At 38.4% G+C, this 17981-nt stretch overlaps 1 protein-coding gene across 3 annotated transcripts in view; it reads right to left on the reverse strand.

Moving 5' to 3' along the window:
• The window catches only part of TOX (thymocyte selection associated high mobility group box), a 297971-nt gene that overhangs the window by 31562 nt on the left and 248428 nt on the right, over positions 1–17981 (reverse strand). For all 3 annotated transcript variants that reach the window (XM_032316919.1, XM_032316918.1, XM_032316920.1), the window contains 2 exons: positions 16212–16493; positions 1873–2103 (listed from right to left, as the gene is read on the reverse strand). In XM_032316919.1, coding sequence (XP_032172810.1) covers positions 1873–2103; positions 16212–16493 — 513 coding nt within the window. The remainder of the gene's footprint in view (positions 1–1872; positions 2104–16211; positions 16494–17981) is intronic.

Consider the following 17981-nt stretch of genomic DNA (forward strand, 5'->3'; position numbering starts at 1 on the left):
TTTTCAATAGAATCACAAAACACATTGTCAACTACCCTGTTACTAGGGAGATGGATGTTTTCATTGAGTGCACAGAGAATGTTTCAGTGATGTATTTTCTGTCCTGGAGGATGACTCTTGCAACATGGGGCTCCAAATTGTAGGCCTGTGCCTTCCTAAGAAATCATCTCTGGGCTGGCACTCTTGAAAGGGATGTAAGAAAATGTGTAGAGAATTCAGATTGTCAAAGGTAGCTTTGGCTTACAGAGAAGCAGCCTTGGGGAGAACTGGGGTGAGGGGTTGGGTTCTATGTTCCTTGGCAACTGGTTCTACCATTTCCATCATAACTGGTCTTGCAGCGTGCTAAGTTCCAGTCATAGTAATTCTGTGTAGGAGCCCAAGTAATCTTAGACAAACCATTCGACAGAGTGAGGGAGTCTGTTTTTGTTCTCTGCTAGATCTCCAGTGTCTACAACAGTGCCTGGGATACATAGAAAATGCTCAACAAACACTTGTTGAATGACTACATGAATAAAGTTGACTATCTGGCTCTATTTCATAATCTACAAAATTTAGATGAAAGTGTCCATGAATATTTAGTAGACCAAATGAGAGAAATTATGGGAAAGTGTTCTTGAAAGAGGAAGAAACTGTATACATTTAGATGTTGATTGATATTCACGATATATAGGTACTTCTAGATATATATAGTTTTGAGATTTTCTGTTTCTTACCTACTTCCCTGGATCTGATGAAGAAAGGTAGAGGTCTCTATCAAGAATCAGCTATGAGGGGCACCTGGGTGGCTCAATGGATTAGGCCACTGCCTTCAGCTCAGGTCATGATCTCGGGGTCCTGGGATCGAGCCCTGCATCTGCCTCAGCATCCCTGCTGAGCAGAGAGCCTGCTTCCCCCTCTCTCTCTGCCTGACTCTCGGCATACTTGTGATCTCTCTCTCTGTCAAATAAATAAATAAAATCTTAAAAAAAAAAAAAGAATCAGCTATGAGACTAATAGGTCATTACTACCATTTGGTATCTTGCAGTAATTACAGCTGTGTCTAGATAATCACTTCAATGACTGTAACATAATGATGATGCTTGGTTTTTTTTGGACAAAAAATTCCAGATGACGAGAATGGCAATGTAGTCCTATGTTTAGAAATATGAGATCAATATTGCATCTTTGTTGAGGGCTACATCTACGTACTGAACTTTTGGCTCTCTCTCCATGATTCCCATCCACCTCAAGACCTTCTGGGCTCTTTCTGCCATGGTTGAGATGCAGGATGTTCCACGTGGCTCCCCTAAGCATGGTCCTCAAATATCATGGCAATCCACACCAGAAGGAAATAACCAGGCATCTGGTCCCATTTAACGTAGCCTAGAAATATGGTATATGAGGGTTTGAATAACATACTCTGGTGGTCTTCAGGGAATGGCTAAGGGTAGGAACCCCTTAAATCTGAGGTTCATTTCAGCAAAGAGCAAAGAGGGTTTTGATGACCAAAGTGTAAATAGCAAGTGCTAAAGAGAGGTGTGGACAGTTTTCAAAATACTTTCAGTACTCTTTTTTTTTTTTTAGTTTTTACGATCACATTGGCAACATTAAGGTATGATGTCATCCTGGCTGGGACATGCCAAAGCCCTTCCAAAAGTAACTACAGTATATAAATGTTGAAACAAAGGAAACCAACAGGCTATTTATGAAGGAGCGATAAAGAACTATAAAATGATGTGAAAGTCTCCTGAAGTCTGGTTCTGATGGGCACATTCTCAGCCTTAGTTCTGGCATCTGAAAAATTCACCCCAAGTCCTCCAAAACCATTTTTTAAAGAATGCATGTGCATCTTAAAGCACGTGGGCTCCCACTCCACTATGCATTCTTTCTTACCTGTTTTTGCTCTTCGCCTAAGCCATCCCACATGGAAGCCACGATTTTAGAGACTTCACCAAAGGTAGCATTTGGATTTTGGCCCTTGATGGCAGCCTGAGTATCGCGAAAGAATAACGCATAGGCAGACACAGGCTTCTGGGGCTCATTGGGGTCCTTCTTCTTCTTCTTTTTGGGGGTTTTTGGCTTTTTCCCCATATCAGAGGCAGGTCGCTTCTCTCCACCATTGATCTGAAATAAACATCAAATCAGAATTACGGAGGAACTGAGAAAATCTGGCAATGTATCATACTGCTCTCCTTCGAGGCTTACACAGACATACTCACTCACACTCATCACACAAACCCAGACATTCCCGGGGGGCACTTGGTTTTGTCGGTGCTGTTTTTCAGGCAAAACTAACTTCATATTTTCTGTACTTTTCATATTTATCCTTCTTTCAGCCTCATTTACATAACTTTAACATAGTATTATTGGTTTTTCATAATATAATTATACCACTAAATATTATCCCTTGTCTGTCAACTTTTCACTTTTCTCACAAGGGCTGCTGAATGACAAGAAGCATTCTAACTGTGACAACAGCAGATTCCCCCTTTTGCGTGAACAATCTAACGTGTTTTATTCTGGAGAGTTTATCTTCTTCTTCCTAAGTATGATTTTCAAACCATGGTGGGTGACACGTCCAAAAACAAAGTTGTATGGCTTTTGCTGATGCCTTTAAGGCCCAGAGAATGCTGTTGGAAAAATCTTGCAGTGCTCATGGCTTTGTGACCAGCATAATCTAGGGAGATCTGTGATGCCCAGTGGAACTTTCTGCCACAAGGGTACAGTTCTATAATCTGCATTATTCTAAATGGTAGCCACTTGTCACGTGTGACTAATGAGCATTGGAAATGTGGCTAGAATAAATAAGGAGCAAAATTTAAAGTTTTATCTCATTATAACTGCTTGAAATTTAAATAGTTATAAGTGCCCAGTGGCCCCCATATTGGAAAGCACATCTCTGGAAATGAGGCTCCAGATTCTAGACACTTCTAGAAAAGCTTTGTACTCAGTTTAAAAATTGACTCTATTTTCTCCAGTGTCCTCGAGGACGGATATTTGGGTGCTTTTAATGGCTATTCTGATGCAAGTGGGAAAAGATACACTGAATGAAGACATCTGCATTTGAATATTACCTTTGATATTAACGAATTAATATATGATGTCACTTCACCTCTATAGAGTGGGAGATTTGGGCTAAGATTTCACTCTAGCTCTATAATTCTGTGACTCTACTTGAGTAGCAGATAGTGCTGAGTCTGTTGGGATCTTCTCTTCATGCTGCTCTCTGCATAAATGCGCATGTGTGTGATTTCCCGACATGATCACGTGAGGTACTACATCACTACATCTTCACTTTCTGCTGCTGTTGCTGTTTTACTCTCTGCAAAGATATATACGAACATAAGTATTTCATCGGGCAAACTGCTAGACAGGGTAGTTTGGGTAAAGCAACTGTCAGCAATGGATTACCAGTGGTTATGCCACCAGAAAATTTAGACTCATGCCCTCCTTTACTATCCTTTACCTCTGTCATCTTGGGCAAATGATATAATTTCTCTGGGCCTCCATTTTCTCGGCAAACCAGTTCAGTGCCATTTTGTGATTACTGAGGTGGTATATACTTGTCGTTGTTTAAAACTTTAAAATGATATTCCAGTGTTAAATATGACCTGGTGGAAACTTAAAAACATCCACTGAGTGATTGGAAAGAAATGACCTTAATATTAATTTGTGAAGTCATGAAGTCATGGCTTAAAAAAAAAAAAATATGCTCCAAGAACCAAGGAGAGACAGAGGAAAAGCTATATGAATTCTTGGGCTTTGTTTTTAGAGAGAAAGATAATTAAAAGAATATCATTTTGAAATTGTCTACTCAAGGAGATCAAACTTCCCCCGTGGGGACAGGATGCTTTGAACCTGGCAAACTAAGGGAGATTAACATTAGAAGATAACTTTCTCAGGATGGATCTGAGGGGTGAGGATAAATCACTGGTCCCCATGTGAATCTGTGAGAAGTCTGGCATGTTGGGACTGTGCTGCTACTGGGCAAACTGGTGTTAGCGCTAAACTAAACATGTGGACAAGTATGATCTAGAACTGAGGCTCTCAAATATGGTTGCCCGTTAGAATCACCTGGAAACTTCTAAATAATATCCAGATGCCCAGGCTTTACACTAATTAAGCATAATGCTATGAATAAGAGACCCCGGCTCAGACACACCCTCAACTCTAGGGTACTTAAATAATGGTACTTAAATACTTGAGAGACAAAGCAAACAAAAAAGTGAATTTTCTCTTTGCTCCTATTGGCTACACTTAGCCATATCTTTCTTTCTTTCCTCTCTTCAAACTAAACTCCTTCAAGTTGCTGTCCCTGCTGGCTGTAGGCAGTCTCTGCAACTCGCCTCAGGGTGCCTTCCCCATCATTTAGCTCTAATAAATCCCCGAGGGCCACTTTGCTAACCTCAATGGACTTTTCCATCTCCCCCTCACTTGATTTCTCTCTCTGTGAATGCTCTTTCTTCCAAGGGCACCTGACATCACTGTCTCTGGCTCTTACTACTACCTCGCTGGCCTCTCTCTTTCCAGAATCATCTCTTTGCTCATCCTCCTGCACCCAGTCGTTCAGTTGCAGCCTTCCCGATGTCTTTTGCTGTAGACCATCTTCTCTTGTGAGTCTGTACTTAGGTGACCTCATAGGTATGCAGGGTTTCCATTATCTTTTTGGGTGGATCACTGTCAAATTCATTCTTCCCCTGAACTTTGAATGCATTGAAACAACTGCTATTTGACAACTGTATTTGCAAGTCTTATTAAAGCATCTCAAACTCAGTCAAGTTTGTGCGATTCACTTGTATCTCCTTGATAACGCATATCAGACTTGTAATTTATTATATAATAATTGATTTGTTAGATCTTCTGCCCCAGAGCATAAGCATTTTTAGGGCAGGCAGGTACCCGGGTGATTTTGTTCACTAGCACTTCTCATGGTTCCTGACACATAGTAAGTGCTTAACATTTGTTATAATAGTAATAAAAATTATAATCGAAAATAATAAGGTACCTTAAAGAATGAATGAATCAAAGCATAAATGGTTTCTGTAATAGGAAATTAAACCAAACTAATTTCCTTGAGAACTTTAAGACAGTATGCAAATATGTGGTAAGACAGAAAACAGAAGATTTTAAAATATTTTTGAAAGTATTTGACATGTTAACAGTAATGTCTCTGGGCTATAAACTGAGTCTTTATGATTTTCTTCTTTGCATTTTTTATAAGATTCAAGTTTTGTAAATATGACCATTCCTATATTCATAAGAATAAAATATTTATTAAAAAGAAAAATAGAAAAGAATCAACAAAGTCCACAATGAATAATATTAAAAACAGAGGGAATATGACATTAGAGGTCATATTGCATCAAGGATTGGAAATATTTGGAAATAGGGAAAAAAGTGTATGAAGATGAAGCTTCTCCATATGGAATACTACCTTGATATTTTATTTAATTTTTTTGATATTTTATTTTATGTATTAGTTATTATTTTTTTTTTACTTGGAATTATTTTAAATTTCAATTAATAAATTAGCCAGCTGACATATCCAAACCTCTATGATGGCAGATTACATCTTTTTGGAAAATAATCAACTGTCAATCACAGAAGTAAGTATCCCATGATGCAATGTACATGCAACTTCTTAAAAGATTTCTCCAAATTTTGTAAATAATTTCCCAACTCCGCCTTCCAGAAATGTCTTTGGATCACTGATCTTCATGCTGCTTTCCTTTTTAAATTGTTATGTGGATGGGAGGGTGCAAATTTTAGATCTGCTGAATATGTGATGCTTGTTGCGAAAGAAAGGAGAACGGCCCTCTGGCATCTGATAACACGGCCCTACTCTCTACAGATGACCCAAGGAAGCAGGATGACCTGTGAGACACAGTAAGAAGTTCTATCGAGTGTATCAAAACCACAAATTATCATGTTGAAGTAATGTATGGCAACCCTGTTGGAAACACCAAACAATTCTCAACAACCGATCCATTTTATTGTCTGGAAGCTTTCCCTCTTTCCTGGCCTGTCCTATAGGGTTAGCCAGATGTAGTCTTGCTCAACCCCCATGATTTGTTTAGTAGAGGCAAGCACTTCATGAGTCCTTCCTCCCATTTTCAAGGCTCAGGAGATGCCATTTATGCATTATGAGGTGTAACTTGGAGGCTTCACCTATCTACCCAACGGAGTAGCTGAGAGCCCTATGCTGTGAGGGTGGAGAGTCTTCCCCCTCCAACACCAGTCTACTAGCCAGTCTCGTAGCATTTCATCTGCTTGGTCTTCACTGTGCCTCAAAGAAAGAGTTTATCTATCTGCCTTCCTTTTTTTTTTTTTAAATTTTTAAAAAGATTTTATTTATTGGAGAGACAGCTAGAGAGTGCAAGTGGGAGAGAAGGAAAAGGCTCTGCAGGGAGCCTGACCTGGGGCTTGATCCCAGGACCCTGGGATCAGGACCTGAGCCGAAGTCAGATGCTTAACGGACTGAGCCACCCAGGTGCCCTGATATGCCTTCCTTTTAAATATTCATGCTAACCTCTGTTATCTGCCGCTCAAGGAGATACCAAAATATTCATGTCTCAAGATTCACTGCTTTTCTCTCAGTAATTAAAGGAGGTCACTACAGCTATATTCTCGGATCATGCTATTTGGACTACTTACAGAACCGTCCCTATGGCACGGAACTAGGATTTAAACTAACGCCCTTTCACCCCAGCTGACAGAGAAGAAAGAGCAAAACCAAAAACAATGCATGAAAGGGGCACCTGGGTGGCTCAGTGGGTTAAGCCGCTGCCTTCGGCTCGGGTCATGATCTCAGAGTCCTGGGATCGAGCCCCGCATCGGGCTCTCTGCTCCGCAGGAAGCCTGCTTCCCTCTCTCTCTCTCTGCCTGCCTCTCTGCCTACTTGTGATCTCTGTCTGTCAAATAAATAAATAAAATCTTTAAAAAAAAAAAAAAAAACCAAAAAAAACAATGCATGAAAGATGTCTATTTTTTTAAGAAAATAAAATGTGCTTTGAAAGGAATAATTTATTATATTGCTCTGTGTTCTTTGTATAAAGACTTATTGGGTGTGTACATTGTCTTTGCTTTTAGGCTGCAATAGAGTGGAATGAAAATTCCCTATTGTGGTTTGTCATCTAATGCATCCGAGTCGCTGGGCAGTGGTATGTGAAGTTCAAGGGTGTCTACCACATGAACCTCCTGATGTGTGTGTGTGGGGGGTCTTATTTTTTATTTTGCATTTTTCTTGTGTTTCTGTGGGTACAGAAATGAGCTATTATTTTGCTTTATTTTATTTATTTAAAATCTTTATTTATTTGACAGAGAAAGAGCACAGTAGGCAGAGCGGCAGGTGGAGAAAGAGGGGGAAACAGGCTCCCTGCTAAGCAGGGACCCGGATGCAGGGCTCAATCCCAGGACCCTGGGATCATGACCTAAGCGAAAGGCAGGCTCTTAACCAACAGAGCCACTCAGGCGCCCCGAGCTGTTTAGATTTTGTGTAATGAACTGGTGACTTGTAAGGCCTGTAGAGATAGTTTCATTACACTTTTGAAAAACACGTGATCATTGCTCATATGCAAAGCTTCCTTGGAGAAAAAAATGTTGTTATAATTTGGATGCACTTACATGCCAGTAATAGACTGCATTTTAAACGATACCTGGCTCTTCTGACCACTGGCTATATGGGATGGACACAATGATGGATATGATTGTGGTGGAAAAATTAGCTAAATGGATTTGTAATAGGTCCCTGAACCTTAATTTTGAGGATTGTCAAGATCCTGAATTCCTACGTAGATGGATGAAAGCTTATCATTCTACATCCTCACTTTCTAAGAGGCCCTGACTTCTAGAGTCTAGAGCAGCATTGTCTCACAGAATTTTCTGGAAAGATGGAAATATTCTCTGTGCTGTCTGAAAGGGGAGCCATTAGCCACATGTGGCTATAGAGCCACACCTGATAAAGTGCATTTTTTATTTATTCAATTTTAGTTAGTTAAATTTAAATGTACACAGTCACGCATGCTTAGTGGTGACTCTATTGGACAGTATGTCAGTGTGCACTTGGCGTTTTTCAGACTGCAAAATTTCTGAAGTCACCAGGGTTTTAAGCCTAGAGAGTTTAACTGGATCCCAACATCATAGTCTTTAGAATAGAGAAGAAACCATCTAACACCAAAATAGAAACTCCCCATGACAATGAGCACCTTGAAAGTAAGGACCGGGTGCCATTCATCTTTCCTTTCTCCCAGCCTTGGAGTGGGGTCTCCCAGGCAGTAGATCACCAAACATGTCCCCTGCTGTGTCCCACAGCACTGGGTAAAGGCGCAGAGTTCTGAGACAAAAGACCTTTGACCACACGTATATAAGTTGTATGACAATCCTAACACCTATGAACATGGCTAGGTTGAGGCCCTGCCTGTCATCCTGATCACCTACAGATTTATTTCACATTCAATTAAAACACTAATGAATAAATAAAGACACACACAAATGCATAAATAAATATTACTCTCCCATCAGCTTTACAAAGATGCATCGGCCTTCTGCAACTGACTTGGAGACATCGATTTATTTCTAAAATCCCTAGAGGTCTCCTTAGGCTTCTGGTAATCCACTCCTGTCATGTCATATTGCTTAATTATAGTGATGTATTTAACTTATTTATCACAAGAAAACAATAATTTTTCACTTTAAAAAAGCATGCGGTAATGCTGTTGCTTGGATAATACTTCTTAAGAATACAGAGCACAGGAGTTAAGACTCTCAAGGAAAGAGAATCACTGATATTGAAATGTCCCTGGAGAAGTTAGAAACGTCTATAAGCATATTTAAAATAAACTGCCGTGGTCCCAAAGCCTTTAATGGAACTGGGAGAGCTGTTTAATGCACACGACGCTGCAGTAATCGCTGTAGTTTAAAATAGATTTTAATCAAGCACCATCTGCATAATAGGCTGAACAAACAACACAGAACTCCACTTATAACTCTTATCATATAAAGTAAATATTATAAAATCTTCGCCATAGAAACAGGGCATATCATAGCACTTTTTGTGATGGTGCTGTTGCTGTAAGTGAAAAATTTTCGCTCTACTTAAATACATTCTCTCTTTCCTTTCTACACTATGCCGTCTAAAATCCCCTTATGAGAATACATTCAAATAAGCATGGAAAGTAAGTCATCTAGTTACTGTGAAATCAGCAAGGCTGTAATACTTCTTTCATTTTGCAATCAGGTTTATTATTATCATTAATAATAACAGTACATTCAGTGACTCAAAACATCAATTATAAAAAAAAGTTTATGAAATGCCTTACTTTTGAAATGATTCACAAGTATGAATCGGTATCACAGTTTATAAAGCAAATTCATTTTTAAGGATCCTTGATTCTGCCAAATATAGCTGAGTATTGTTCTAGGATGAGTTTAGCAAAGATACTCAGTGGCCTTCTGTAAGGCTAAGATTTTTTGGCTACTGTCCAGAAAAATTACTTTAAAGTGAGGGACAGAGTTGATTGTAATCACATATAACTCTCAGTTATATTTATCAGTTTTGTTGAATTCACTTGGTCTTTTCCAAATTTGCCTGAGTAGGGCAATATGTTCACTTCTTATTCTTCTGGATCGAGAGAATGCACAAGAAGGCTGGCAAAGGTTGCTTATGTTTAAAATGCCAGGTGCTTATGTTTAACTTTATTTTATTTTATTCATGAATTAATGAAGTGTGCTCAATTATCCAGGGCATGAATTATCTAAGAACATATATGCCTTGAAAATACTTTCTCCTAGTATAATTTAATTACTAGATGGGTTTTAGGAACAACTATTTAGAATCAGGTACTAAATGGCTGTTTGACTGAATTTTATGATCTTCCCCTGGAACTAGTTCATTAGGCTCAGCCTTAACCAATGGGACACCTTATTTTTGATAAATGAGGAGTGTGTATTTTTCAATGGCTGGGGTCTAAGAAATTCTTTAAAAGAATCGTACGTATTCTATTATATCATGTGAAGTGTTGAACAATCGCATAATAAACACAGCTCAGCGTGGAAAAATCCCAGACTTTGCAGTCCCAATTTGCTGTCCAGTTGCTAGATAATGTGATTTGACATTTGCTTGATTTCACTTCGTGTTTGTAGAAACCTGTCTGCTTATCATTTTTAGTTTATTCAGGAATCTTGCCTTCAGAACAGTGGTAAATAAAAAGCACTTTTTAAAAAGGTTATTTAATTGTTTCTCTAGTGACTTATCCTATTTGCTTTGAGAAAACAAAACAAAAACAGAAATGACACTTCTTTCTGTCACATGGTGAAGAACATGTGTTGGTGAACTAGCAGATTAGTAAGAAACTCTTAAAAGCAAAAAGTAAGTGAAAGCAGGAACTCAAAGAGTACTGAAGGCAGCTTTCATCTTGAAGATAGTTGCTGAGCCTGGTAAAACTGAGTCAAAGGCATGGCAGATAATAGACAAAGCTCATGGCTGACCAAAAGCAGCGTGCTTAACAGGAGGGTTCCTATCAAAGTCAAGACAGAAAAGAACTAGGTTCTCAGTGCCATACTGGGATAGAACGACTTCCCCTGTAAGCACCCTCTCAGAATCTGCAAGAAAAGTACTGAGTCCCAAGTGGAAATTATCTTTTGTGGTAATTCACCAATAGAAACCAGCAATTTGTTAAGGATTGATACCTTGAATACATAGTACTTGGGTGACCTGAAAAATGTCAAGCCAGGAGGGGTTCTAGATTGTAATGGTCCAAGATGCTTGGTAGAAGCAAATGCAAATCATCCTTAGAAGAATCTCTCCCTTGGACCACATCTGATAGAATCCTCATAAAAGTTCTAATGAGCATCAGCTCTTATGCTAAAAGACAAAAATCAAAATGGAATATGGCATCAAAACCAAGCCCCAGCAGCAACTACAGATGATAGAAGCAGACCTCAAACGACTTAATGTGCTGGAATTAGCAAACTGCCAAAGGAACAAAAGGATAAGATACGTGGAGAAAGTACAAGCAACTCAAAAGGCAACCCAAACAGATTTGAGAAGGAGCCAAATAAAACTAGAAATATAAAATAATTGCAATGAAAACCGCACGAGATCAGCTTTAATTTCCGATCACATCTAGCTGAAAAGAGAATTATGAAGTGAAAAACTGATATAAATAAGTCAATCAGAATATAATACAAAGGGGCAAGAAAATATGAAAGAAAGTCTAACCCGTGTCTTACCAGAATTACAGGGTGACAAGGGAGCAAACATGGAGTAGAGTCAGTATCTGAAAACTGGAATGGCTGCAAATTTCCTGTGACTGATATAGAAAAGAAATCCTAAATTCACAATAAATTTAAAGACCCACACACATCGCAAGGAAGCTGCAGGATACCAAAGACAAGAGAAGATCTTAAAACTATTCAGAGATTAAAGGCAGATTACTTTCAAAGAAAAGACAGTGAGGCAGTAGAATTCCCAAAAGAAATACCGAAAATCAGGATGTCATAAAGTAATAGAATATCTTCACTAGGATACAAGATAATCAGTATCAGTCTAAGATTCCATACACAGTAAGGGTACTTTTTAAGGCAATTATGTTCCCAATAAATCCTCATGCAAGAAAAATTTAAAGGCATATGGGAAAATGATGTCATATGGAAGAAAATACTAAATATTAAAAAAATCTACCAGGAAATAATAATCAAAATCATGTCCACTAAGGGTCTGACTCTTGGTTTCAGCTCAGGTTGTGATTTCAGGGTTAGGAGATGGAGCTGGAGTCAGGATCCCTGCTCAGCAGGGAGTCTGCTTAGGATGCTCTCTCCCTCTCCCTCTGCCCTTCCCCCCCATCTAGAAAATAAATAAGTCTTTTACAAAACAAAACATAATTCCAATCCTTACCCATGAGAATGAATAAAAATGAAAATACCGAGCGTTAGGAAGGCTCTAGATAAATCCTGGTAGAAACGGATAGTGGCACAACCATTCTAGAAATCTGTTTCACAAGGGCTCAATGTGTAAATATCCTATGATTTGGGTTTTTTCATTCATATGCCCCCAGAACTATGTGGCCTGCTCCCAAGGACATGTACAAAAATGATCATAGCATTACTCAGATAGTCGCAGACTGGAAGCTGTCCACATGTCCTACAACACTAGAATGGAAAAAAAAAAAAAAAGGGGCACCTGGGTGGCTCAGTGAGTTAAGGCCTCTGCCTTCGGCTCAGGTCATGATCCCAGGGTCCTGGGATCGAGCCCCGCATCAGGCTGTCTGCTCCACGGAGAGCCTGCTTCCTCCTCTCTCTCTCTCTCTGCCTGCCTCTACAGGCAGAGAGAGAGAAATGTAAATAATTACATCATTTAATTAAATTATGATTAAAATGACAATAATAATTATTCCAGTACAAATTGGAAGAGAGGTGTTGGGAATTAAATAGTGTAAGAAGAGTGAAGATATCGATCAATATTAGAATTTTTCACATGTGTGCATCAGAGGTAGCTACTAAAATAAGGAGAAAGGATAAAATTTCCAAGATGACCATTGAAAATTATAGAATGAGAAAAACAAGAACAATCTTAAAGAAGGTAAAAAAAAAGAGAAAGTAAAGAGAAAAAGAAACAGAACATGTGGGACAAATAAAAAGAAACAGACTTAACTGGAGAAATAAACCCAAATATTTTAGTAATTAGATGAATATAAATAAAGCCAGTTTCATTTAAAAGTAAAGATTGTCTGACTATATGCCATTTACAGGGGACCTATATAAAACTCAAGGATACTTGAAGCAGAAAAATTGAGAGTAAAAGGAAGCACGATACACTGTGATTCTTAGCCTGTCATTTCCCGAAAGGGAACACTGTGCTGAAAATATACTTCTAATGCCAAATACTTTGAGTGTCTTACAGTGTCTGTTGTATTACAAGTCCTGGATTACAGGCTTAGAACCACAAGCTACCCAAGTTTATATTTCTTTGATGTTTTACTGTATGTCTAGTTTATGACTTTAGGCTGTCAACACAGCTCTGTAGCAATGAGAACCATGGAAAGCGTTTATAAGGTGATAATTTATTTTACTGATGTATTTACACTATTTCTCCCTGTCAAAACAAACTTACTTCTTTTAATTGTTCAATTAGATAAACTGCATTTAATACGTAATTGCTTACAAGAGCTCAAAGTGTGAAGAGGGAAGTTTTAAAAGCTTTTTTTTTTCTTTTTTTCTTTTCCCCCTGGTATGAGACTAAATATTCTTTTTTGGTTCTCTTGTTAGAAATGATTTAAACGATCTTTTTGACTTAATGCTCTTTCACATTTAAGTGGAGCTGTGGTAGTACAACATTCCACATAAATCTTGCTCACATATAAAAGGGAAAATTCCAGCTTAATCTTTTACTGTGATGAAGAATGCTTGGGCATTTTCATCAAGGTGGTTGGGTTTTTTTGTTTGTTTGTTTGTTTGGTTTGGTTTTGTTTTTTGTTTTTTTTGTTGCCATTTAATAAATATAAGTTGAATAACTGGATAATCCAGTTTTGGAGTGGAGAGAAGGTCAAAAACAGTGTGCAGAGCTGGAGTGGGAAGGTAGAATTTCTGGAGATGGAAAATACACTTACACTGAATATGAACTTGAACTTGAGAATGTCTATATAGACAAAAAGCTATTTTAATGAGGGCATTCTTGAGAAATCCATCCCTTAGCCTTCACACATGGCCAATTCAAGAATATAACACTACAGAATATAAGTTCTACTCTACAGTGCTTGCATAGTCATTAATAATGAGCTATAAATTATTTTACGATGTGGATGTTGAGTGATTGGATGGGATACACAGCGGCAAAGTTTCACACCAGCCTGGAACTTTCTAACATACAAATTCATGCTTCAGCAAAATTACAAGATATGGACCTTACGAGGCAAGAGGAAATGGCAGAATCTGTGAATGTTAATCATGTGAATTTCTGGTTTCTACTCAGTCTTCTCGTCAAATAAGTTGAAGAGTGTGGAAAATGCTATTCTAAGTAGGACAATCTTGCACAGAATTTACTGTCAGAAGATGTTAATTTTGCATTAATTTCCTGAAATGTCAGCAATGAATGCTGATAAAGATATAATCCAGATGCACAAATTGATCTTTAATGTAGGCAGAAAATGAATTTTTTCCCTTGCAGTAGAGTACATACAATTTATGTTTGGGACATTAACCTGAGTTATCCATACATAACCCAATATCAAAATCTCTGGTCACAAACAAATTCTTGGTGTTCACATTTAGGTTCTGGTTCTCATCGACTGTTAGATTCCATTTAGAATAATACACATTTTCTTAAGAAGATTATCTTACCCTCCAAATGATCAGCTAAAGGTCAGGCTGTCACTAGCCCAATAAATTATATATATAATATCAATTATTCTCCTGCCTTTTTGCCTTACTTCATGGGTCACTGACCAACAGGGAAGAGCTTACAAAGGCGGAGAGGACCAGCATGGTCGATGAGGTTGAGGAGCTCTTCTAAAAGGTAGCCAGGATTTGTTCTAATCAGGGGTGATTAAGATAGCAATAAAGAAATGACTGTCAGGAAGGAAGTTTATATTACTTATTATTATATATTACTTATATACCTAGAAATGGAAAGCACAGCCTAGCATTCAGGATGGCTTAGGAGGTAGACACAGAGAGAGGGCAGAGCATGAAAGCAACCCCAGATCCTTTATTGGATTTTTTGGTGGGAAGGAATATGGAATGCTGGGTAGGTATGTTGCACAAGTTAAGGATTGGCTACAGTTTGAACAATTTCAGTGGACCATGGGCTAAAGAGGTGGTTCCCAGTTGTCTGGTACCGGGTCCTGGGGTGACTTAGGGCAATGAGAAAATATTGGCTTGTTCTGAGTTTGATGAAGGAGATGACAGGGTATGGGCTCTGGACGGGTTGGTTTATCAAAAGTGAGATCACAGGGGAGTCATATTATCTCTCTTGTAATTAGCTACCACTGGAAGGAGTAGTTTTTTTAGGATCAAGGTCTCAAATGCCAGAGCATTAAGAATACTGAAAATAATAAAATACAGTCAATGCAGCAGCCTTGTCTTTGTCATCAGGCTCAAGAAATCTGAGTTACTATTTATCTGTATCTTAAAAAAAAAAAAAAAAAAGTAGTGACGCTATTGAAAAGTTAATCATAAAGGTCAGATTCCCCCTATGTTGCTTTTGGTAGCAGGTTGACAGAGTAATGTCCCCAAAACAAAATTCTTGCAAAAGTCAAAAGAAAACAAAGGGCTGACACAAGTGACAGGTCATTAGTAAGATTAAAGGAACAAAGGGGAGGAATAGGAAATCCTCAAGTAGCTGTGAATGTTTCTCATGGTAAATGGGCACAAGAGTCCTTTCTCACGGGGACAAATTCGGAAGATGCTTGACTGACAACCAAGGCAACGAAAAGATTATTTTGGTGTTTTTGAGGGAAAATCCACTTGGCTTTTGTGCAGTCATTTAAAATAGCTGCCTGGGATATTATAAAGAACTAAAATCTTCTATAGCTAATTTTCCAATCTAAGGACACTTAAGGCCCATCTTCCCATACAGGTAACTTAATGTGACACAGAGACAGCCAGCCAGCCATGTTGGCAAGGGGTCAACAAAAAGTAAGCAAGGAAAACACCGAGGATTTGCTTAAGGGAGGGAGTCATAGAATATCCCTGTCCTTACCTTCTCCATGCTCAGTCTGAAATGGCTGGGGAGGATAATCTCAAGAGTTTCATCTGACCATCTCCCTCTCTCTCTATCACACTCACACACACATACACACACATGCACACACACACACACACAGAGCCACCACTGTATCCCTGAGAAGTTGCCTTTTTAAAATAAAATTGTTAAATTGAAGTAGATTTTCTTTGAATGAGTGGTGAATTAAACTTAATTTTGGATGTTGAGTCCTATGAGACTTATTCTCCCTACTCACTATGCAGACCCTACATTTTGTGGGTGACATCTACTTTCATGCTTAATACATCTATATTTAAAGGATTTACTAGGGATTTAAAAATCTAATTGGAAAAACAAGTGATTTAATCTATTCAGTTTGTAACCTCACGCTTCATTAAAAAAGTGTGTCCCCCACCAATGTTTCTCATTTGGATGTTATAAACTTGCACCTCTCGCTGATCAAGGAAGGTGTTAAAGAATACGCCTTTCAGACAACAAGCATTTCCTACAGGTCCCCAAAATGACCTAGTCATACCTTAGCAGTATCATCGCCTTCATCTTCATGCACTGAACTAGATGGGGAAGGAGTTGCGGACTTGCTTCCAGGTGGAGATGGCGAGTTGTGGGGGACACTGCTTCCTCCCATATTCAAGCCAAGCTGAGCACTTAGCTGTGATTGGTTGATGGTGGTCAGCTGGCCGTGCTGCATCATTCCTGGCTGCTGCCTGATGTCAGCAGGCTGGCCCCTTGGTCTCATGGCTGCCATCTGGGGATGGGAGCCATATTGAGTTCCTTCTGGATTCCGAATATCTTGCATCTACCAAAAATAAAAACAGGAATCGTTTTTCACAAACATATTTCTGGAAAAAAAAATTTTAATTCCTTAGGCTTTGAAAATTCTGTAACATGTCCCTAGAATAGAATAAGCATAATGGTATAGATCACTCTAAAGGCACTGTTACTAAAAGAATAGAATAGTGAGAATTCATTCAACATCATATTTCATTACTCAATATACAACTAATTCTATTTACAGTTTTTCTTTATGAATGGAATACAAACATATATCATTATTCGATATTTATGGCATAAGTTTCAAAACACTGATGCTTATTAAGAGTGTCAAAATTATATAATTATTAGCGATTACAGCATTATAGCAATTCACGAAACCCTGTTTCTTTCATACTGATCACCTAAGAAAGCTTTTGTAAGTTAAATGTATTATGATTCTTAATTTAATTCTATGTAAGCTAGTATTGGCTAAAATGACCTACTGACTTCCAGATTCAGAACACTACAGGCCGGTATTAACCAATTGATTAATTGACTATTGAAATGATTTGACTGCACCGTCAGATTTGAAAGTAAAGCTCCGAAGTTGCAAGGTCACCATATTAATCCATTATGCTATCTGGGTCACTGCTTTTTAGCCTTAATGAGACTCACTCTTGTAATTCAAGCAATGAATTTTGTCTCTGCAAGGATTAGAATTAAAAGCATTGGAGGATGAAGCTCTTAATGTTTCTAGAGGTCAAATGTGTTGTATAAGAGGAGTATGGTGGATTTCACTTAATGTTTCTCTGGCATTTGCAAACTTAAACTAATGAGTATTTTGTGGTGCTTGTAGAAGTGGCTTACTTCTTTCATTCTGAAGGTGTTGGGGAGTCCATGCAGGTAGAGGATTATAGAACAAGAAAGAAAAAAGAAAAAAAAATTGGGAGGGCGGAAGAAGGGCAGTGAAGAGAGGTATGGTTAGTTCTGTCCCAGAACTGAAAAAAATTTAATAATGTTATCTTTCTCTGTTTCAATGGGAAAAAACCCCACATGGTGTCAGAATGCCCCATAACTGCTTGTCTGCAAATGTTCCCACGACATAGAAATACTATAAAGGTCAATTAAGTTACTTAGTCATAGGCTCTTTTTTCTTTTGGTAATAAAATCATTTTCTACCAATGCTGCCTAGTCATTTTACCAACCTGGTTAGATCTATCTGAAACTGAAGGTGGGATGAAGGAGATGTCTGCCTGTGTTCTCTGTGTCTGGTTTACTGTTTCCACCATGAGGTCTGATTGGTCGATATCATCCTTTAGACCTGTCTAGCTCTTACTCCCTCTTCATCCTCTGACTTTGTTCTATGTATCATCCTAGACTAACTCTTCTTGGTGAAGGCTTAGGCTAACCCCATGGTTTTGTTTCTGCTGCTGTCCTGATGCAAATCAACATTTCCCCCCATAATTCAAACTGTATACCTCAAATCCTCCAAAAGTAGTTCTCTTGGCTATGAAATCCCTCATCAAGCAGT

Source organism: Mustela erminea, chromosome 16, assembly GCF_009829155.1.
Source record: "Mustela erminea isolate mMusErm1 chromosome 16, mMusErm1.Pri, whole genome shotgun sequence".
In the NCBI taxonomy this organism is placed as follows: Eukaryota; Metazoa; Chordata; class Mammalia; order Carnivora; family Mustelidae; genus Mustela; species Mustela erminea.